Genomic DNA, 24561 nt, shown 5'->3' on the forward strand with positions numbered 1-24561 from the left:
TTCCATTTTCTAGTAAAGGACTTTCTGCAGTGAATATACTTAATATGTATTTTTAGTAACCCACAGTAGTTTTCTTTTTCAGGTAGTTGACCATTGTCCACGTGAACCATTGTAAACTTTCATTATTCACAGTATCCTTTGGTATGAAGTTGCATGTCGCTGTTGAGCAGCTAGCAGAGTAATGAATGCACCAGTTCTCAGTGGCAAGAAGGAATGACCTTTATTGTTTTGATTTCATCACATATATAGAGTTCTCAAAAGTCACCCAGATTGGTCAGTCAGAAGCCTTCCCCCAGGCCTGATTGGCCAGGCCTGCACTGTCCAAGTTCCGGGACACTGTTCCAACAACATCCAAACTTTATCTTTATTTATAAAACACAAGAAAATTTCTCATGGGAAAAACCTGTGCTAGCCACAGCTGCACAGATTAGTTCTCTCTGATTCTGGCTCCTCCTGACCCATCTTGATTATTTTTTTGTTTCCTTTATTGAATGACATTATAAATAGCTGATTCCTAGCCAACCTCTCTATGCCCCTAATGATTTTGTAGACCTCTGACAAACACCCCTCTTTACATCCCATCATCCCCTGAAAAAAATTGTAAATGCTTACTTTCTGTGAAAATTAGTCTGTATCTCTGATTATCTTGATTATCTTGTTCTATTTTCTTATTTTCTGAACCTTTTTCTTTCTTTTTTCTTTTTTTTTCTTCTTTTTTTTCTTCTTCTTTTTTGACATAGGAAGGGCTAGAATTGCATACAATACTCAAGGTGTCAGTGAACCGTGGGTGCATACATAATCTTCATGTTGTCATCTGTTTTGCCAGAATTCCTAACATTTGATTTTTTTTTGACTGCTATTTAGCATTGAGTTGCCATATTTTCTTGCTGTATATCATAAAAACAAGCTATTATTCTTGATTGCTAATAGTTTCTCATATGTGTAATGAACAGTTAGGATTATTTTTCTGATACATGTAATTTTACATGTACCTATATAGAATGTTATCTACCATTTTATCTCCTAGTTATCCAGTACCATGAAGTCACCCAGTACTTAATCACAGTTGTCCCTTGAATGGTTTGGATTGGGACTTCAAAAATCATTTTGATCCAACCTCTGCCATGGTTGCCAGGTTGCTGAAGGCCTCATCCAGTCTGGCTCCTTCTTTTGAAGGAGCATTGTGTTTAGATAGCCAAGGAATCCATTCCAAATTTGAAAGCAGGGCTGTTAATGATCCAGACGGAAGATCATGAGTCAGGTTTTCTATACGTGAGCACTTTGTGCAAAAATATTTTTTAAATGGAATCTGAGTGAAAATATTGATCTTAATAAATGATAGCTCATCAGCCTAAAAAGGGTAGTTCTGTGCTGTGCAGTATATTTACAGATGATCTGGCCAAGATGCAAATACTGAAATTACATAGTCTGGTGATACAAGGGCATTAAAATTAGTAAATATGAAGATGGAAAGAACTGGAGAAAGACTTTGCAAGTCTGAGGTAGCAATGAATGAAAATGATCATAAAGCAATTCACATAAGATAAACAATTTTAAAATTTGCAATGATGAACTTCTTTTGAATGGGGTCTTGCAGGTTCTGTGAAAATAGCAGGTTAGTGCCTACTAATAATGCTGGCCTCCACATCTCAGTGGGGTTGAAACAGATCTGGAAAAAGCAGACAGGTGGTGATCAAAATCAGTGGAAGTTGAGGTAAGTGAGGGAGCATATGGTAGTGGTGTAGGACTGAAAGGTGAACAGGCAGCAACTGTACACTGCCTTCCTGTACAAGAGTTAATGAACCTCAAATGTAACTAGCAGAAGACAAATTGGAAACAAAGGTGTGCTTTCCACAGCATGGAATTAGGCTGCAATTTGCTTACAGTAGAGTGTTATGGGTGGTAAAGTTTTCATGATTCAGAAAAGTTCTGATGAACTGGGAGACAAAAAATCTTAAATACCATCTTTGGCTCTGTGTTTTGTGTCCCAGCTTGCTATATCTCCATAAAATATTCAGGCAAGTGTGATCATATGCTTTCTGTGTCCTTGTATTTTTCCCTAGATACCACCTGTTGGCAATAGTCGGGGCAGGAGATTGGACTAGGTGGATCTTTGGTCTAATGCAGCTTGTCTCCTCTTCTGATTAGCTGTCCATGCTATCTGCTTTTCTACTGTCTAACCTAACTTTTTTCTGCTGCAAATTAAGTTGATATTTTTGGATTTGTCCCAACTTCAAATGCCTTTGCCAAAGTTCCATTTTGGTTTTTTAATTCCATTTCAAACCTTTAAGAACCTTTGATTAGGAGCTCAAGTTTCAGTCACTGCTGCTTGAAGCCACCTTCAACTGCAGCTATAAAACAGCTGCATACTCAGACCAAGCCACATTGTTGACTGGAGCCCCTGTAGCTTTGTAGTTTGCAGCACCAGTATTTTTTAGGGACAGACTAGTAAGGCAGTCAGATGAGATATCCATTTCCTTTGTTATTGTGTATTGCAGTTGTGGATTTGATGTTGCCTGAGCCCATGTGATCATTGTGGAATATTCTGTGAACAAGGGAGACTTCCTGGCATAGTACAGAGCCCCTCTCTACAGCCATGCCAAACTAAAAGTAAAGCAATAACCTGTGCTGCTCTGCTGGCAGTATGCAATTTGTTTATTTACCTGCCTTAATGCCACCTTCCTTCACCAGAGCCAGGCACCAAGCCATTTCCCACCTCTCCTGTCATTTGGCTGTTCATAAGGACTCACTTATGTGGCTGTGTCCTACCCGCTGGTGCTAGAGGTGTTGACATCAGTGCTGAGTTGGTCTTGGCATGAGTGCCTCTGTGGTTTCTCATCTTCTCTTTGTGCCTGCCTTTTTTTGTGCCCTTGATCTGCTGCTGGAAAGTACAATCCACCTTGAACATATCACAAACTCAGATGTCTCCTGCATAAACTACAATGTCATGGCATGTCTTTCCTCCTTAACTCTTTCAGAGATTGCTGTGTTGTGTGGCAGGATGGGTGTACATTCCCCTCCCTGAGGAGGTCTGTCAGGTTTGGTAGATATCCTGCACTATGTGGACTCCCTCATGTTCCATCTTCCTGTCAGCTAGGCTCTTTTGTAGTCATCCTGCTTGGTGTAGTAGTTGCTGTCCTCATTTCACACATTAGCAAAGAGAAGAGCTGCTGTATTTAAGGAGATGGAATACCTATGTATGCACAGCCAGTGCCCTCTCTTTATCACAATACTGCAGCAGATTTAGTTATGTGCCCTAAAGATAAGAACGCTAAGAGATTAGACGTTACATATTGAAAATAGATTTTTTTTTTTCTGTTCTGCTTAGCAAGCTGTCAGGCCCCACTCACCATGTTTTTGTGATGTGCTTTATCCACTGATACATCAAGAGAATTTTCAGGTTTTGTTAGTGAGGTCCAGGTCACTTCATGGCTGGTGCTGCAGCTTGAGCACAATGCTGTGAGTGCAGTCATGTGGCTGCCAGCTGGGCTGATTCTGTGCTGCTGGCAGCCCTGTTGAGCACTTGAATGCTGTCAGTGCAGGCAACATTTTGCTATTCACATGCCATCTATCTGAATGTCTCACCAAAGTTTCTCTGCCAATTTTCTTATGTTTTAAAAATAGTTAACTGTTATTCCCATTTATAATTAGAGTTTGCCCTGAACTTTACATGTTTGATTAAGTATTTAGCTGTGTTTATGCCCTTGCATCATTCTTGCACAGTCCTTAGCGGCAGCGCTTCTCCTCTGTAAATTGCTGTATGTCTACTGCAAAAAGTTCCAAAGGCTTTGAAAGAAGTTCTTCAGAGTGGTGTATTGCTTGCCTTCTTGTCTCCTGTAGTTATGTGTTGTATGCACGTGTTGGGCATTTATGCTTTTCCTAACTGAGAAAATGGATTTATGAAATAATAGAAATAGATAGTACTAGTGGAAAGGTCAATAGTTTGGAGTATCTTGAAAGATAAATTTATGATATTCCTTGGTGAATGAAGTTAGTGACATTGATAGTGAGCTGTTAATATTCTGAGTTTATCCTAAGAGGATAACTGAGTATTCCAACATTTCAAAAAACTGGAAGCAAAGATTTTAATTTTGCTGATAAATCCAGACTATAAGTAGTTTGATATTATAACACTGTGCCACTGTTTAAGATATCTTAATTGTTTGACTTCAAGCTGTCTTTGTTCAAAACCACACTTCACTACCATTTTTCTACAATGAAAATTTTCCTAGGATCTTGAAAAATTATTATTGTAAAACTTTGTATAATTAAGGTAATTGCAGAACTAACTTTCCATTTGCATGTTTCTTTGAAGAAAACTTGACAAGTCAAACAAATTTTTATATCAAAAATCCATGCTTCTAGTTACATTTAGGTTTGTTGTCAATACCACAACAGTCTTAGTGAATCTAAGACATAGAAATACAGCTTTTTAAAAAAAATTTTAAATGACACTTTTAGGGTTTTAAAATTAATTTTTGACTAATTAATAAGGTTTCATGATCCTCTTTTTGATTTGGAACCTACTCTGAGTTGTGGCAAAAGAATTGAAAATAATACAGTGTTATTTGGCATGAATTTAACTTCTCCCAAGGCTTAGGTTTCCACATTAGCATTAAGGACTCTGCACCTGAGGTTGAAGTTCAACAACTGGTTTGAGTTGAAAGCAGCACAGTAGTCCTGCTTTTCCCTGTTCTCTACAGCTAACTTCCATTCTTTCTCTTTTTCTGACATAATAGTGCAATAGTGTGACAGATCAAATTAGGAAATTAACTCACGCATCTGAAAAATATCATGGCAAAAATGTCATGGATTAAGTAGGGCTTTTGATTTATGACTCGTTCTAACTCTCCCCTGATCAAAATTTTCTGGTTTTCTATAGGTAATAAATTACATTCTGTGTTTCTGATAGGAGCCACAACAATATAATCTCTGTCTGTCATGCACATACAGATGCTTTCCTTTCTCTATGGCAAGGTATAGAGTACCCTTTGTCTCAGTTGGTCTGATCAAGAAACGCTGAAGTTTAATTCAATGCAAATGTTTCTAAATACAATTTCATTTTCAAGTTGTAAATTCTATTTTGGACTTGAAGAGGGTTTTATGTGCCTAAAACTTGTATGGTTTTGCTACATGTATTAGTTGGTGTAGTAAAAGATAATACACTCCTTTGATAAACTTTGCCTTATTTGGGTTTTCATAATATTTTGATACTGAATTCTCTCGCAAACTGAAAATAGTGTGGTAGCGTGAAATATATGTATTTTTAAAATAAGACTTGAAACTAAATGTTATATTTTTAACTCTGTCTTCAAACTGAGAAAATATCTCCACCTTTGTAACAACAACTGTAGAAGTTGCCAGAAGGAAATACAGACTCCTTGGCAATAGCACACAAGCCAGTTGGGAGCTTTTCACACCTGGAATCTGCAAATGGTGATGAGTATTTTTGGCACCCAAGAGCTTGAGAAAGGAAAACCTAAAATGACATTGGTGCTGTGTTGAATTTTTAAAAAGATTTTCTTCACAACCGGTACATTTGGAAATTTAAGTCAAGGTCTTAAATTTGGTTTTCTCATTGATGTGGTGAATGATGATTTTCAAAACACGAGCTTTTAATGGATGTATTTAGAAAATATTCAGGTTTAAGTGTAGGGTAGCTTTCTATTTTGGATGTTCAGATAGATACACTTAAACCATTTCTATCCCTAGAATTAACAATTTAACATGTTCTTAGCCATTCTAAAACAGAGGCCTTTACTATGAATTTGCTGAAATTAGGACCCTTGAACATTTCCTGCCCTGTTTTTCTCTTTATGCTGGCCTTTTAAAATTTTCTTTATTTCATAAGTTCTGCTTAAAAATAGAAAGTACAGAAATGGAAAGCATCTTAGGTGGATTTCAGTTTATTTACTAGTTTCTTAAATGAGCTGAAAGCAGGCAGATAGAGCTCCTAATATGCTTAGAGAGTTCCTAATAGTCCTAGTAGTTCTTAATAGTAATAGGTTGATACTATTCCGTAGTGGAGGCAATAGGACATGTATTCCTTTCTTTGAAACAGAAGTTATCTGTGCTCACTTGCTTTGTCCTGGAATTTAGAGTACCTCCATTCAGCCAAAATTATCTGTGCTACTTTCTCAACCTTAAATTTGAACATAACCATCTAAAAAGGCTGGTAAGCAGATACTGGCTTCAGTTTGGGCTATCTCTAAGGAAATTAAATACATGTGCACAAATTACATGAAAGGATTGCCTTTTTTCTGGAAATTTTGCACTGTTATTTTCTAATACCATATAATCTCTTAGTGTACATGGATGGGGTAAATTAAAGAAGTTTTTGTGGGGCTGATGTGTAGTTAAAATCAGTTAAGAGGATAGAAAGATTTTAAATAATGGATGCTGTTTGCATGGTATTCTGGATATTAGCACTAATGTGTTTACCTGTTCTTATTTTATACTGTGATCAGTTCCCAGCAAAAGTTTATGTTATGGAACAGTCTATCCTCATTGTGTTGTCCTAGTTACTCTGTGACCTGTCATCTGGAAATAAATTTGAGAGAGGGCTAGTTGTCTTTAATTGTAGTAGTTCTGTTATCTTGAAAGGTTCCTCTGGAGTGATAAACTGATTTGATAAGAAAATTGATGAGTTAATGAATACAGAATTTTAGGAGATATATTGCAATTAGAATGGATATTACTTTTTTTAGGAGAATTCTAAAGAAGTGTTCGTTGTGCTGAAAATAGCCTTACTGCCACCTATAAAACTGCACTGCTAAAGGATTCATCTGCTGAATGAGCAAGGGAAAGCTTGCACCTTAACTGTGTGTCATTAATTATTCATCTCCTTCAGTTGAATAGAGAACATACTGGAGCTTTCTTAAGTTGTTAACATTATTGTAGGCTGTTAAAGACCTATGCTGAAAACATCGTATTGCACTAATACAAATGCAACTGTATTTACTTTTAGGATTCTTTAATTCATCTGTGGAATTTGGAATGGGCTAAACAGTCTGAATTAAAATCCTTCCAAATTCAGAGAAATTTCAGTTTCAGTCTTGACCTGAGAACCACCTCCAAAGAATGCATATTTATGTCTGTCCAAAAGTCCTTTGAATGTAGTCCTCTCTAATAATGTCCTTTACTTCTGTATAAATTTGGGGAAGGTGATTGTAACCTAAATTGCACCTACTAGAATACACTTATCTGTTATTAGGTAAGGAATATATTTATCGGCTGCAATACACCAATAACTAACAGATTTGCAGTTATACAGTGTTAAGGCCATTAGACAACACATCAGAGCAATGAAACTGTCTTTAAAAGTATTTAAAAAATAAGGTCTTTAAAAACCATATTCTTGTAGTAATGCCAGAGTTTAAGGATGGAGGTGTATAAGCATCTGATAAAGTTGTGGTTTAGCAAAAGTATAAAGCAGTTTCAGACTTAAATTAGGGAAATCAGACTTCTATCGTAAAGAAATAATAATAAAAAAATCTTTTCTCCCTATTAGGAATTGGTTTGATAGAGTGTAATTCAGTGTGGATGTCTAACTCAATGTTGCTCTCCATACCACAAGAAGAATGTGGAGCAAGGAGGGGGGGTTTTGAAGGAGGACCATATAAAAGACCCACGGTTATGAAGGAAGGCCTAAAGCTAAATGTATTAATTTACAGGAGGTTAAAAAAAAAAAGTTTAGATGTTTAAATGAGGTGAAATTACTGGAAGTGGAATTTGGTAACCAAGTCATATGGTAGGAAGTTAAAATTAAACATATTAAGCTTTGAAACAAAGCAAGTTACACTTATTGTGAGGAAAGGAACATACTTTCCCTACAGGTGATAAATTTTACTCATGTTTGAAAGCTTCAGCAAAAATCTTACTTGAAATTTTAGATTTTGTTTTGGTGAGATGAATAGTTTCTCCATTACTTGTTTTAAGCAAATGTCAGGGGAAAAATAAATCCTCTTGAAGTCCCAGTATAGAAGTGAACAATGTATTTGTGAAGACCAACCCCTTCTTTGATGAAACTGGCAGGTGATGGAAAGAGAAGCAAACATTTGAGTTAGGGGAAAAAACACTGTATGTGCTTTAAGTGTGTAATTTTGGAAATAGAGCTTTTCTTCTTCATTTGTGCCTTTTCATTTTGTCTTAGTTCCTGACTGTGTTATGATAGTTCTGTTAGAAAGGACAGTAATTATGGTCAGTGGTTAATAATGTTAAGGAGGTTCACATAAATGGCTAAAGTTCTTTTTAGAATTTTGGCCTTATCTGCAGGGGAGAATTTACTATCACTGGTAGAATATAAATTGGTTTAGTTCAGTCTGATTAAATTGAAGGATGGATGCTGTTACTCAGAATACATAATCTTAATTTGGTTTCCCTTAATTTGTTTGAATTAAACCTATTCAGGCTATGTATTCTGAATGAACACTCCTTTACAGGGATGTAATCCACTGTCATTGGGCATAAATTTAGATCCTCAACTAATCCAGATTAATGTTTCTCCAGAGGGTTCTGTTTTGTTTGGAGTTGGTTCAACTGTCATAATGTACAACTGAAGCAAAAGGCATAAATATAATATGAAAAAGAAATATGAAAGAACATGAGAAAAACCACAGTTACTGTCACATCAAACAAAAAAAAATGTTTGTCTTAAAAAGCCAGGTTGTTTAAGGCAGAGAGTGTTTATTAAAAAAGCATAATTTAGTCCCAGTAGTGAGCTTGGCAAATAGCCTCATGGAAGGCCATACTACCGATTTAAATCAGAATGGTTTTACCAATTTTGCATATCACTTGTGTGTTGATTCAGGAAAAAAAGCATTGTTTACTTGCAGTTTATACTATTTTGAAATGATTGAAATAACCTAAAGCAAATATACTTTCGGGAGACTATTGTCTTGGATAAGAGCATTTATACAGAGTTACATTTGTGGAATTACACCAGTGTGAAAATAAGCACAATTCTAGCAAAGCTCAAAGAATTGAAATAAGTTTTTAATTGGTTGTAGTAGTTGCTGATGGAAACCATTATGGATATATTAATCTCCAAAATACAATTTTTTATAATGCTGTCTATAATCCAATTTAGCAATGATTGCTAAAACCAGAAAATAAAAAAAAACCCTGACGAAATTACCAAAGACAAGGCTTTTCGTCACCAAAGACAGCTGTTTATAGCCTGACATAATTGTACTTTAGATGTATTTAATAATAAATAATAATAATATATTTAATAATAAATAATCCTAGCTATGTGAAACACATTGTAAAATGTGAAGTAGTCTGTATGCAGTGCAATTGCAATTTAAGTATCTATTTTTACCACTGTAATTTTTGGTTAATATTATTTTAAGCTCGTTATATATTAGTATTAATTAAACAATTATTTAGTTATTAATTAGATTTTAAAAGGGATTATTAAAATTAGGTTTAAATGTAATTATGCCTTGTAGCGATTTGAAACTGCTTATGGAATATATCTCTGAAAATGTTTATGTTCATTAGCTCTATATTGGGATTGGTATTGGAGATTTGAGACAGAGTAGGTTAAAAAATTAAGGAAAGATATCCTTGAATTTTTTTCTGTACTGGAAACTGTTTAACTAAAATCTCTGTGTTAGTCACTGTCCCACTTTTGTTTGATATAAAAACTAGCTAAGGTACTGGGTGAGAAACACAACTTTTGCTGTATTTCTTGTTATTCGGTTAATCACTGAGATCCCATGTTCTGCTCTGTTGCTGCAGTGACTGGTTAAATGGAAGCCATTCCTGGGATCTGGATGGTTTCTACTGACGCAGACTTTGCATAGCAGCTCCATTGCCTCAGGAGGTTGCAATGAGTGGAGGAGGGGATCAGCCTGACATCCTCAGTGTGGGAATATTGGTCAAAGAAAGATGGAAGGTGGTGAGTATGCCTGCCTGCAATTCTTTTTCTTCTTTGAAACATGTGTTGCAAAAGAAGTGGTTTGTGCTTTGAAATTAATTTGAAAATACTTGTGAGACTGTTTTGCTTAAATTAAATGGTGAGTGACCTTAAAACTGCTTGTTTGTCTTACCCTGCTTTAAAAAGAAGTTATGAGGATTTAAGGTGGGTTATTTCTTTTTTTTTTTCCTGATAAGGACCTAGGTGAGCTCTTAAATCCCAACGTAGTGCCTGGTCCAAGCACAACTGGAAGAGTACTGTTAATGTATTAAATCCAATCAGACAGTGATTATGTCAGTCCGTGCCAGAGATCAGTCAGATGTCCTCCCCTGAAACCAATATGTTTTTTACTTCTTATAGGAAGATCTTTCAGGACCATGCTGCTCTTCCTTTTGTTTTTGGATTTTATAGCATAGATTTATTCCCAGCTGATTTATATTCATTTGATTGTCTGCCAGGATAGGCTTTACCATAAATAGCTCTGTTCCCTTTTGCTGTTCATATCCTTGATTTGCATCTTCAGGGAAATAGTACCCATTTGAAGCTATTTTTGCTGGGAGAAACAGGCTGAGTTCTTGTAGTGCCATCTCCATTCCTCTGATCACTATTTTTTTGCTTGGAATTAACAAAAAAGAAAACCAAAAAAAAAGCGCAGAGCATTTGAGGTATCTGTGTGTGTCTGTAGTTAGCTGTGAATGGATTCTGAATTGCTTGCTTTATATTACTCCCCTATTTCAAGATTTTATTTAAAACTGTAAGACTGAACATAGAAGATACATATTCATCATTAATTTCAAATTCATAAGAGAGAATAATTTCAACTGTCTTGTGGCCTATCTTTCATTTAAATGTGCAGGAAGCTGATACCAACTTTGTGTAGGAAATCTTTGTATTTCCTTCTATGTAAATAGAACCTAAATAGCTATCTCTGGAGTATAAGTATTTGTAAAATACCTTCTTATATTTCATCTCAGTATTGCAGTGAAGTAAAACCTGAAAGCATAGTCTTGAATCAGATCAAATAGTATACATTAATAAGTATGTACCAACATACTGGTATATCCCTCTCCACAGAACTACTCAATTATCTGATGTGTGCAACAGTAGTCCTGTTTTCTTCAGGTTTGTTTTCTTTCCTATGTAATGAAGACTGCTGATAAGTGACTTTTGGAAAATTGTGAAAGTAGGTGGTAGTTAATTTCATGTAATTATACATTTTCACTTGTATGTTTTCTAGATCAAGTATTACAGGTAGATGAGCGCCAAGTATTTCCTGTGGGTAACTCTTCAATTTCTTATTTTCTGTAGCAAACATTAAGGATTTCTTGATGGCATCTAAGGTGATACACTTCCTGAATTCAGGATTTCATAGGACAGTCTCCCAGTGAAAGATACTGAAATTCAGTTTTCAGTTTTTTTGCTGTTGAGGACCTTGTTCTTTGTAGTTGTGAAAACCATACCTAAAATTTTTGGACGTGAACATTTTTAAAAACCATGTTCAATTACATTTAATTTTAACCTAGACATTATTTAGCGTGATTCTATTTTGAAAAGTAAGCATAAAAATGACATTATAAAATGTTTTTTCCCCAATGACAACCTCCTTCTCTGCTGGTGTCCATATCTATTAGCATTTGCTTTTATCACTTGGTTGATGTGTTTCATCATGCCTCTTTTCTGCCTTTGAAACATTTGTTACAATCCTGACTTGGAGAGACTTGATAGTAATGATAATTGTTTTTAGATATGTTTAAGAGTGCCATTCAATATGTAGTGTAAGCAAAAGTACCAAGATCAAACTTGTCAGAAATTCTATGCTTTAGCCAGGAAGCATACAAAGACACAGAAGTTGAGAGAATGGACAGAAGGCGTTTGGGGTGTGAGATGCTGAATGCAAAAAAGAGTAGCCTGAGACTAATGTACAAAGTGGGAAATTGTAATGCAGATGCAAACAAGGGGAATGTGGTCCTTGTCAAGGTAAAAGATGTGAGCAGATGTGGCAGGAGGCCAGTATGGTGGAATGGTCAACACCTGTGTGAACTGGAAAGCAAAATGCAAGTGAACAGAAGGTGGGAGCAGGGATGGGCCCAAGATTAACATGGAGACACTGGCTCTGTGTGATGAGTATATGGGAAAGCCAGAGCTCAGCTGGCAGTTGTGACTGGTGAGGGATGTGAAAAGCAGCAAGAAAGGCTTCTATAAGGATGTTGGCAGCAAAAAAAAAGACCAAGGAAAATATGGGCTCAGTGTTGAATGTGTGTGACTCGGTGACAGAGGATGTGGAAAATATTTTTTCTGCAATCAAGGAGAGCCTTGTTTGTGCCTGGAACTACTGACTGTAATTATTACATATGTGTTAATGATTCTGGTGTACTTTATCTGAGGATATAAATAGATCTGTTTATTTTATTAGTGTGGTGGTGTGTTTTGTTTTAATTTGTTTTTGTTTTTTTAAGTTCACAAGCAGAGAACCCTTTCAAAGGCAGTCTTTCTTGGTCTGGCCATTTCTCAAAGCTGGTAAATGAAGTTAGGTGATAAACTGGTCTACATTTGGGGGGGCATGAGGATGGCTGTGTCACCTCTTTCCTTTTCCTCTCACCTTTTTCACTATGCATTCTCACTAGTGTGCTTGTACTATGCTGAAAATTCATGTGGTTTTGCTGGAAACTAGAGTCAGTTCTGTGTCAATGTCTGTGTTTAGTTGTTGAAGCCCTATTAGTAGGTTAAGTGTGCATTTTTCCTTATTCGTAGAGCCTAGGCTATTTTAAAAAATGGTTTTCCTGCTCAGTCAAATATCTGATGGTCTGGATTAGGAGACATTAGATTTATATTCAGAATCTGAAGATAGGTCAGCATATTGCTGCTCTCTAGAACCCTGGAATGTTTAGATGACATTTAATACAGTGTAGTCATATAATGTTAGCAACTGTATGTTTTCCGATGACATTTAGAAAACCATGTCAGTCTTAGGGTAAGTTTTGTCTCCTTTTCTCTTTTATCAACTTTAGAATGTTAGCCAGGGGAGGCAATATGAAAGCATTTTGTGAAACAACATTGACATTTTTGATATTGAAAACCAAAACAAGTGTCTGTTTGCTGAGACCACTTAAAGCAGAATGAAAACACAACTATTAATATTTGCTCTGAATGTAGTGCAAACTAATTAGTATGCCATGAGCATTCTCTTTACCTCTTCCTGGCACAGATGAAACTTCCAGTGCTGCAAGTTTCTTAAATCTGTCTGTTAATAAGAATGGTATTGGTGAACCATAAGTAAATGTGAGTAACCTTTGAAATGCGTATTCAGAGATAATCTTAGCCATTTCTTATAATTTATGATTCAGCTGTTCTGTGTAAGTCACTCCATATAATAGAAAATAGTGTCTCTTTTCAGGAAGTCTAAAAACTTTTATAACTTTATACCTTTATTATTCAGTGTGCATATTTCTGAAAAGAGAAAAAGATGGCATATATTTAAAATGTCACTGTGCATTTGTATTTGAAGGTCTCTGGGCTGTGACTATTTGAGGAAAGATTTTATTCAGCATGCTGACTTTGTCCAGATTCATGCTGGGAATACTACTGCACTCTGCTATTGTACAATGTACAATAGTTAAGTGCAGATGGAGATCAGGTGTGTTCTCCTCCAAACTGTGGTTAGCCATACCTTTTTCAATTATTCAGTAGCTCTTCTATGTACTGAAGGATATTATTTTTATTTTAAAATCTATATGTAATACAACAGCATTTGCTGTATGACAGGCAAAACAGAGAAGTATTGCTGTTTTGTTTACTTTCTTCTGACTGACCTCTTTAAAATATGGTTTTGTTATTTCTTTTTTTGCCCCAATATAGTTGAGGAAAATAGGAGGCGGAGGATTTGGAGAAATTTACGATGCACTGGACTTGCTTACTCGGGAAAATGTTGCTCTGAAGGTCGAATCAGCTCAGCAGCCAAAGCAAGTACTGAAAATGGAAGTAGCTGTGTTGAAGAAGCTGCAAGGTAGGGCTGTACCTTGGATATGCCAGTAGAATGTCAGTGTATCTTCTTAAAAGAATTGTAATAATATTTTGAGTTAATATTTCTGATATTCTGCAGGTTATTGCTAAATGACTATTAAAAGTGGAATAGAAACTGTTTCATATTATAAAAGTTTTTCTACAGTAACAATTTTCTTTGAAATAGGATGACATGAAAATAAAAAGAACAAAAAAAATTCAATTGCTGCAAAGACCTCTGTTCATATTTAGTTTATTTTGAATCCATAGATTCTCCTTGTTTTTTGCTCTAGACTTTGTTGTTGTTCTTGTTACCTTTTTAGTTTTTCTTCTAAGATGGTCCCTTTTTTTCTGTGCTGTATAGCACTGAATATTTGAAGGTCTTTTACATAGCATCTGGGATAAGAATATTTGTTTTCTTTGCTTTGCACATATTGCTAAGAATTTTAATGTTGAAACGGGAAATGTATTTTAAAAAATCCCCACAGGCAAAAACCCCCAACTTTAAAGTACTGTAACTTGTAGGAAAAAATTGCTAGCATGTAAAATTCTGAAATACTTTCAGGGTTCAGCTCCTTGAGTCAGGGTTTGAATAGTCACACTTTATGTACCTTTAGATACTGTGATGAAGCTATCAATACAGAGAAATATGCGGTGGCTTCTCTTCATTGCTTTTCACAACACAAGATTACAGAAAGAAAGTTTAAAGCATGCCATTTTCTTTAAAAAGTTTTGGGTTTTTATGTGGAAGATTTTGAATAATACACGTATTTCTGTCAGCAGCCTAATTTTTCCAAACTCTTAGTTTGAATAAAACAAAATCTGCATGACATATGGTGCTGCCTAATGTGCTGTAAAGGTCACACTGCAGCAGAAATTGACAGCCTCTATAGATTTAAGAGGGCAAGCATGTCACATGTTATGATGATAACAAACTGTTCCTACGCTTTTGTCTGTTTAAAGGATTTCACAAAAACATCTAGCATTATATAGCTGAGCAAGGAGATTTTCGTTGAATTTTAAAGTTTCTAGCCCAGAGATGAATATTAAATTTCAGTATTGCCAGCTGAAAGTTTGGAAAACATTTTTCAGGGTTGTTGGAAGAAATTATCCTAAAGACAATGAGTTTTGAAGAACAAAATACTCGGTAACTCCTAGGGTTTTTAAATGCTCAACATTAATTTTTCAAAGAGTTTATGTTTTTTTTTTTCTGCACACATGAGCTTGATTCTATTTTTACCAAACCCAGAATCTTTAAAATGGTATAACCGAAGCAACTAAATGATGAGGAAAATAGCAGTTCTGCAAGAAAATACTGGAATTTAGTAGTGCTACAATGCCAATGTATTTATGAAAACATGACCTTACGTAGGACTGTGTAACTGGAATGCATTATAACTTTCTACTGTAAATTAAAGTATAGTGGGATTTCAGTTGAGGTATTAGTACAGTGATTTTTTCTTAGTCAAAACTCTTTTCTTTTGAAACATTTGTGAAAAAAGACTGATAATAAAATATTGATGTATGAATAATTGACATAGGGCCTTACAGAAGTTACACTCCCAAAGGAATACTGATAAGGAAATTATAATTCCAAACAGCCCAAGTCTTCCTTCAGAAGAGTTTTTGATTCTATTGAATCATGGGAAATGTCTTGATAAAAAGAACAGAACAATGGAACACCTGAACAACAGATCCACCGAGACAAATAATCTGCAAAATATATCATTGAAATAAATATTTCAGTTATTTAGTTTTTCAGTATTATTTCTCTGAGCAAATAAAAAGTAGAAGCTTTTATATAACTGAAACTGGATTTTGTATGAGATTCTTTAGTAATAATGCTTTTGACAATCTTTCTTATGAGAAAACAATCTAAATATGTTATTCCTTACTTTTTATGTCAAGTTACTCTCTTGCACAGATAAAGAAAAAAAAGTTGGTGATGATAGTAACCCTAGAGGTGACCTCTAGTCATTGCTGTGGAAGTTTACACTTAACACTTTTACTGCTCTTGTTTTAGGTAGGGGATGTTATAGGTGATCAATAAAGCAAACACAGTGAAGACATGGGTCAAGGTGAACCTTTTGAATATATTGCAATTAATCATTTGCACAGATATAGTACTTTATGTTCACATGCACCTTTTGTTGTCTGTACTTGGAAGGTTTTTTTTTATTAAATAAGGTTATGGTAGAGACCATTTTATGCTTTACAGAAAATCTTTGCTTCTAGGAGCCATTTCCATTAATTTCTTAACCTCCACAAGTTTTGAGTATGGAAGAGCTAAAAATCTGAAGCATAGGGAAAATCAAGAAAAGTGGATGGAGATTGGGAATAGAAAATAATTTACAATTGTTTTTAAAAGATTTTTTAATTATTAATCTGAAATGCTCTTTTTATCATGTAGAAATTAGTCTTATTTTTGACAATTTTTTTCTTTTCATGCATATTCAGACCAGGTGAAATTGTAAACAGTTCTTTTAGGATATTGTTTTAAAAACTTTCTATTAGCATACATCCTCTGAGACCAATTTTTATCTTGTTCTTCTATCCCTTTTTGGTGTGTGTCTGTATATATGTGTATAATTGTGGTATGTGTCTCTATATAGGCATATAATTACTCTCCTTTTCTTGAAGGGCTTATGTTCTCTTACTTGCAAGGTGTTCTAGTTACACTGGACATAGAGAGGAAGGAATAAAGTTTTCATCAAAACCCTTTTTCTTTCAAATATTTTAGAAGTTTCCTCTCTTTGTCCTGAGAGGCAATGAACTCGCAGTGTTGCCGAAAGTTTTCTTGATGTGTGGATCTGATTTTAATAAAATACTGTACAGTTTGTGGAATATTAATAAGAAACAGGCTTTTTGAAGAGAAATAAGCAGGTGTAATATGTCTCAATAGAACAGAACAGCTCTTGCAGTCTGTATTAGGCCTAGGCACATTCTCAGGGTTATAAACATGAGTTTTGAGTGTATCTGTATCAGAATCTTATTTCACAGAAACTGTGAAACTGAAATAAGAATAGCTGTTGGCAGAAGTGCAAGGATATGTGCTATTTTTTATCATTTTTTAATTTCAGAAATTTTTAAAATTAAAACAGTGTGGTCATTTTTGTGGGGGTAAAATGAGTAATAACTATGTGGTATAGTGAAGTATATAAAAGTAGTAACTTTGTATATGGTACAGTGACTAATGAAAAACTTCAAAGAAGCTCTTTTTAGGACCCTGAGCTAGCAAAACATGCTGGAATATGTGAGTAATTGTATGACTTCACTCTTAATTGTGAAGGAGCACTGGTTCACTGATATGGCCATTTATTACAGCTTAGTCATCAATTACTTCTTATTTTTTCCCCCAAGCTGTGCCCTAATTATTGTTGCAGAATATTGTTTAACTCTTTCAGTTCCTTATTTTTGCTTTTTTTTTTTTTTTGAGCAAAAGGAATCTGCTGCAACAGATGGTTGTTTTGTTTAACCATGTTGTTAGGCCATCTGTTCCCACAGTCAGATGGGAGAAGACAGATTTATCACATCTCACTCAGTGAGAGTGAGACTCACTCAGTTGGTTTCTGTCTCACACAACTTTAGAGACTTATCCCTCACTCATTTGCAGCTCTCTAGCGTAATTTAGTGATGGGCTGTGTCTGGTGTAGGCTGTAAAGCTGCTGTAGTGATACACTGCAGCAGCCTGGGGAATGGCATGCAGGCTTAGCACCCTCCCTAGGAGGTTTTTCAAGGGCAGAGTTGTTCGCTGCAGCCCATTACCATCATCTTCTCTCCCTGCAGCCCAGCCACGTAGCTCACAGGTGTGAGAAAATACTGTTTTGCTGCTGAGGGAAAGGCTGTAGTAGGTGTGTATAGCCCCACTGGAGTGGTAGAGGATCATTCTATTTGAATAAGGTATACAGGTCTTCCTTCTGTCCTTCTTCTTTCCTCAATTTTATATAAAGGTTTCTAGGGAATTTACTACACAAACTGAGTTGGTGCTTCAGTTAAAATGGGATTTCTCTGACCGAACTGAGTTTTGGACATTTACTGTATTTGTCAGATAAAATCTGACTATATATATGTTTCTCTGAAGATATTCCTTCAGCATATGCACAATTGGCTGTAAAATGAATCATAAATATTTGAGATGAGACTTCATTAATGGAAACTGCAGCAATGAATATACAAAACTTCATTTTGATAAATTTTCTCCTAATCCTTTTTGTTCATAAAATTATACTGTCTGTAATATTGCCTTTCTTACTTGAGCAAGTGGGTGGAAGGAAAAAGTGAAGGAAAAGCAGTGATACTTAAAGTTTGGCACTTATGTGTTTGCAGAAATTGTAGATATTTATTTCAAAATAAACTATTTTAGTAAACCCTGTAAGCTTTTCTTTGTTTAAAAGGGCCTACCTACCTGTTTAATTGGATGTGGCAGGCAGCTTCCTGAGGAAGCAAGAAACAGACAACCACTTTTTTGTCAAGTGAATTGAAAATATTCAGAAGCTGTAGGGTGACTTTTCAGGGTTTTGATGGAGCTGTGAGTGCAGCAGTAGCAAAAAGTCCCCTCAGATCTGTAGCTAGCTGTTACGGTGTTTTGAAAACAGTAATGTGTGTTTGTTTATTTTTACTATTTATGACATTCTTGTAATTCTAAGGGTAAAGAAATTAATGATAGAAATCTTAGGTGACAAATTTTACACATCTTTATCAACCACTTGAGACCATCAGCTTTCTATTGGCTTTAGCTTCCATTGGTTTGAGAAAGGAAGGTAAATGGCCTGAGGAACTTTAATCCTATAGTTCCCTGTTCTGTTGTAGAGTGGGGCAGAGTGGGATCCCAGCTTCTCTCCAAGTCAATGAACTCTGGTACCAAAATGCCAATGAATTTGCATTCCCCTTCTATTTCCCTACTGCAGCCTTTGGCTTGCCTTTTTCTCTGTATTTACCTGGGAAATCGTACGCTATGATTTACAGCTGCAGGATAGTAAGGAGATTATTTTTGACCTGTCTTCTCCTCTGCAGTTTGCTCCTAGGACAGGAGGAGGCTTTAAAGAAAATCAGCTTAAACAAAACTCTGATTTTTTTTTTTTTTCCAGTTTCAGTGTACCTGTGCTGAATTTATCTTCTGTAGCTAAACAGCAAGGACTGTGTCCTAGAGAAAGATATTAATAAATTGGATTAGCTGAATTACATTTTCTACAATTTTTTAATATAAATCATAACTCACAAGTAGTACTACTGTTTTCTTTCATCATGGCAGCTGCAGCTTCTAGAAAACAGGAATATTGTCTAGGAATATTGTCTATAACAAGCCATTACCTTTGTAAGAAAAGAACCTTTCCCAGTCCAAAATGCCTCAAATTTGTGAACACTTAGGCATGTTGTCATGCATGTTTTCTTATGGAAGAGTGATAGCTAGGGCTACATATATTATGAGAGAACAATTTTGTTTAATTACAGGTAGAACTAACTGGTTTTATTGCTGTTCAACTGTGCAGGGCTTAATTTACTAAAGATCTCAGTAGATATATAACAATTTTTTCCAGTAATATCCCAGGTAGTTAAAGGAATAAACCACAGAATTTCATTATTATTGACTAATTTGCTTCTTTTTCTCTTAGGAAAAGATCATGTCTGTAGATTCATAGGATGTGGACGGAATGACAGATTTAACTATGTGGTCATGCAATTGCAGGTCAGTGTATCAAAGAGCTCAATATTTGCTTGTGTGCTTAGGTTTATTAGCCAAGCATATATGAAAATATCAGTAAAATTTTAAAGGATGCTAAACAAACCCCCCAAAGATCACGAATGCATTGTAATGAGCAAACCTAAATTGAGCATATCCTTACATGTTTTCCCTGTTTTACCCTTCCCATAATTCTCTCAAAAATGAGAAAGCTTGCATCCTGAGAAAGACCTGGCTGTTGGAAGGGTGAACTGTGATGTCTTCTGAGATATTTTACATTCCTTTTAAGTCTTGAAGTTAGTCTAAAATGTATATTAGTCACTGCATTTTGTTGGCTTTTTTTATAAAAGTGAAAAAATACATCCTTAGCAAGTAAAAAAAATGCTTCATTTTACTGAAAGACTTGTTCCTTTAAAAAGGAATAAAATGGGTGATTAGTACGTAGAGTTACGGGATTAATTTCCTTCGTCATCCTGGTGAATATGAATACTGAAAAAAGTGTGTTCTAGTTCATACTGTTTGTCATCTGTTATTTAAACAGAACAAAAATCTGCACAATTCTGTGATTTCATGGGGTTGCATTTCCTGCATAGTATATTGTCCATCTGTTTGATATAATGTATAATTAAATGATGTACTTTTCCTTAAAAAAGTGAGTGTGAAGAAAAAAGTGAGTATGAGCACTTTCTCAGTGGCCTTTATTTGGGTGTGACACAATTACAATGTTAACTAATAGTGTTTGTATTGGTCTTCTAACAGGGATTAGTTTGTTCCATGTTTTTAGGAATGGAAAGGTACTGAGGTTCATATTTTCAAAAACAGATTCTAAATTTAGTGTGGGAGATATTCAGGGACATACAGTCATTACATTTAGGTGAGGTGTGTTACCCTTGAATGTGAAAATAGGTATTGAGAGTACTTCATGGTTGATCATGAACAAAAAAAGAAGAAGTTGGAAGACTTTACACCATCTGTGAATCTTGGTATTAGTATTTTTTTATGAAAATGTCCTTTTATTTTTATCAGGGTCGAAACTTGGCAGACCTGCGTCGTAGCCAATCTCGAGGAACATTCACCATTAGTACCACTCTGCGACTTGGGAAGCAGATTTTGGAGTCTATTGAAAGTATTCATTCTGTGGGATTCCTGCACAGGGACATAAAACCAGTAAGTCTGCCCATTAAATCAAAACAAGCAAGTAAGATGTGGTCATTAGATGGCTGCATAAGTAAGAATAGGTGCTAAAATGCAAAAATGAGAATGGACATAAAATTGAATGTTTAATCATCAGATACGGCTGACTTTTTTCTATTAAGTAATGTTGGATTGCAACAATGGTAAATTTGGTCTTTTTCATCGTCTCCAGTTTAGGCCTCCTTGCTATTTTCCATAGTTCATGTAACTAGGAATATTTGCCATGAGATATGACTTAATGTGTTTGGCTAATGGCAATTAATATTATCATATAATAGATCTAAAAGAATAAGTACTAACTGTAGAGTGTATTTATGAGTCCTTCAATAGATCTTTTTTTAATTCAATGTATTTTTAATAAACAAGGAAATGAAAGACAGACTGTAAGAAAAAACTATTGTTTTATTGTGCAGTTTTAATAAGATCTGTTGTCAATATGTCAGGATGAAGAAAGTGCCTTCCTGGTGGTATCACGCTTTTGTTCTTACTGTTTTTTCTGTTTTTCCTCAAATTTATTCCTGAAATTGCATAATCTGTTTTTAATATTGGCATTTGATATTTTAATATTGCTAATGATATTTTTAATACAAATACAAGTACAAATACAAAAACTCTGAACTGTCAAAATTTGTAAATGAGATAAAAATAAGCAAATCTTTGTGTTTTCTAATAGATGTAACTATGGTGCATTATATCTGACTTATAATGCTAAATTTCCTGCGAGGTGAATGATGCTTACATAAAACTTCAAATAATTTTCTGTACATTAGGAAAATTTCATATTCATGACTTCTTCCTGGCAACTTTTTGTAAAGCTTGTATTCTCCCTGAACCATCCCCATCTAAGACTTCATTTAATAGGGAAATGGCACAGAGGCAGTGAATATCAAGTGAAATAGGTGAGAAAGAATTAGCTGGAGCTAACTGTGCTTTGTGCCGAACTCAAATCTTGAAAGCGTTGGTTGTTCATTTTCCATGTGATCAATTAGGCAGTGCTTAAATTCTGTGAGTAGGTGATATGATTGGAAAATTCTTGCTAAAAATTAATATATTCTAAGTGACAAAGTAAGATGACAATCGCTTTGGACAATACAGGCCACTGTTCAGATGTGCTAAGTTGGATGCTTGTTTTTCTTAACAGCAGTTTCTTCAAATTTAATGGAGTTCAGTAGAAATGAAAATATAGAAGGAAGGATAGAGAAATAGAATATGAATTTTCTGGTTGTGTTATTGCATTAATATGTGAACTTACTGAACTGTGTGTGTATTTATCTATTATCTGTCTGTATTTTTTTTTCTTCCTAGTCAAACTTCGCAATGGGACGCTTTCCAAGCACCTGTAGGAAGTGCTTTATGCTGGATTTTGGCTTGGCACGGCAATTTACCAACTCATGTGGGGATGTCAGACCAGTAAGATATTTTTCACAGTTGAAATTCAAATACTTTATTGTGGTAGTATGCTATCTTTTCTTCTGGAGAAGTATGGGAATTGCATTGAACTGGTAACTGTTCTAAACTTGACAAACACCATCCCAGATTAGTAATCCATGTGATTCATTGATTATGTTACAAGAATGATTCAGGTTTCTGGTTTTTGGCTTGAGACAGAGATGTACATCTAAGATATTTTGGGATAATCTGTCATTTGGTTTGGAAAATCAAGTGATAAATAGGTTTTCATTAAATATCAGAAGAATATACCAGAGCTGAATTTCACTTGGTATTTTATATTGCATTTGGAAAAAAAAAAGAACAACAACAAAAAACTGAGGAGCAAAAAGTAAAAGTCAGACACTAAACTGAATATATATTTATAATCTTCTGAAAGAGAAAGTCTGAATAATTAAAATAGTGATAGAATACTAATTATAATATATAAGAGGACATAATTAAGTGTAGTTGCTGTATCCCAATACAATGCAATCTGCAGAAAATTGTAGGTAGTAGCATATCAATGAGGAAATTACAATTTTAAGTAAGTGGGGACTCCCTAATTCATGGGTAGGCAGTTAGTTTTATTCATATCAAAGTTTCAAAATGAGCAAGTCAGTGCCATGGTATGTGGTGATGATTAAAATAAACATATTTTCTTTATTAAGTTAGTTCAGTTTGCATTTTGCTGGCACTACAGAATAATGTGCTAGTCAATATTGTGTAGCATATTTATAAACATGGTGCAAATTGAGTTGTAGAAGCCATCCCAACAGGTTTTTTTACATTGATTTTGACTAAAAAGTATGGAAAGTGATAGATTTTTGTGTGCAGATTGAGGTATTTTTAAAAATTTCTCAGTGTTCTTGTCATGTTCTATATGTTTGGCTGCTTGTAATGTTTTTTGAACTGACCTTTAATTTCAAAGAGAAAACAATTCCTGAGATTCTCTCTATATACACACCAGTGGTAGCACTTTCAGAAAAAATAAGTGATAACAGAAAATTCAATATTTTTGATGTCCTGTGTTTTGTAAAAACTACCTCTCGCCTTTTGTTTGTTATTGCAGTGCCCTACAATGTAACCGAAGTCATTCTTCAGTTTAAATTGTTTAGAAGTTTTTGACAGTGTAATCCATATTTGCAGAGTGCACTGCTGGTGGGGAGAAAGGCACTAGTTTTGTTTGTATGTAAGAGTTAGAAATGGTTCTTTGTTAGAGGGCAGCCATACTGTTGACCTTTCTTACTAATAGAATTTATTCATATTTTCAGTTAATGTGCTATGTGCTTCTCCTTAGGGCTATCCTTCTAAGCTTCATTAGCTTTTTTGAGCAGATACTGCAGATAATGCTGGACAATGTAAAAGCATGTTCTCCAAAAACGTAGTACTGTCTTCATAAAAACATGTTCCATATTTAAGATTGGCTTGTTGACTATTAGTTTCTTACAACCCTCATTTTGCTTTCGTCATTTAACTGTCTTTATCTCAAGCCAGGAATTTTCTGGCTTTTACTCCTCTGATTGTTGTCCCCATCTTGCTGCTGGGGAGTGGCTGGACGGCTGGGTAGGGCTTGGTTGCTGACTGGGGTTGAGCCATGGCAGGCTGTTGTTAGTTGTCTGTTACACACTGGTTTGGAGAGATGATCTTTTGTTATTAGTTTGTTTTCTTCCTGAGGAGTTATGGTGTCTCCCTAGACATCTTACCCGAAAGAATGGTCAAGGCAGAAAACTTAGAATGAGAAATCCTTTCATGAAGATGATCCAAATGAATTCCATGCCATTTGTCAGAGACGTTGTTCATGTTCGTACTACCAGTCTTTATGTCAGACTCCGTGGTGATTTAGCACCATTAAAACCATGCTACCAGGGAGTCCATTCAGCTATAGCTGCTGCTGTCTAAATACTGTTTTGGAAAATGGAGATTAAATATAAAAAGCTTCTCAGAAAGTAATATTTAAAGAAAAAACGGTTTTCAACACTTGTAGTGCTTACTGTGTTTTTCATTGTGTTTTGGAGTGTCACATGTGGACTATCCGTTAAAAGAACTGAGGAGGCAGCATTGTCACTCCATTTCACTGTTTTTTTCCTGCATGGGATTTGCATTAGCATAATTTTTCACCCTTGGAATAGGTTATCTACAATAACCTTTGGTTTGCAGCAGCCAGATGACAATAAAAGTGATTTTGAAAGGAAAAAAAACTTCAAGAAGATATATTGTAATTTATCTGCTGAGAATAAAATGGAATCTAAGTAATTGCTTCTGTAGGTATTAATGTCATCTTTATTCACACATTTTTGTATCCATCAGAGTCCCTTTTTCATGACAAGTTTAAGCT

The 24561-nt window shown here is 35.1% G+C and overlaps 1 protein-coding gene across 6 annotated transcripts in view; it reads left to right on the top strand.

The window, feature by feature from the left end:
* The window catches only part of TTBK2 (tau tubulin kinase 2), an 80915-nt gene that overhangs the window by 9847 nt on the left and 46507 nt on the right, over nucleotides 1–24561 (top strand). For all 6 annotated transcript variants that reach the window (XM_085062297.1, XM_085062293.1, XM_085062298.1 and 3 more), the window contains exons 2-6: nucleotides 9745–9904; nucleotides 13778–13925; nucleotides 19534–19607; nucleotides 20628–20768; nucleotides 22101–22205. In XM_085062297.1, coding sequence (XP_084918423.1) covers nucleotides 9836–9904; nucleotides 13778–13925; nucleotides 19534–19607; nucleotides 20628–20768; nucleotides 22101–22205 — 537 coding nt within the window. In that variant the 5' untranslated portion in view covers nucleotides 9745–9835. The remainder of the gene's footprint in view (nucleotides 1–9744; nucleotides 9905–13777; nucleotides 13926–19533; nucleotides 19608–20627; nucleotides 20769–22100; nucleotides 22206–24561) is intronic.

Source organism: Lichenostomus cassidix, chromosome 5 (assembly GCF_008360975.1).
Source record: "Lichenostomus cassidix isolate B80296 chromosome 5, HeHo_3.0, whole genome shotgun sequence".
Lineage (NCBI taxonomy): Eukaryota > Metazoa > Chordata > Aves > Passeriformes > Meliphagidae > Lichenostomus > Lichenostomus cassidix.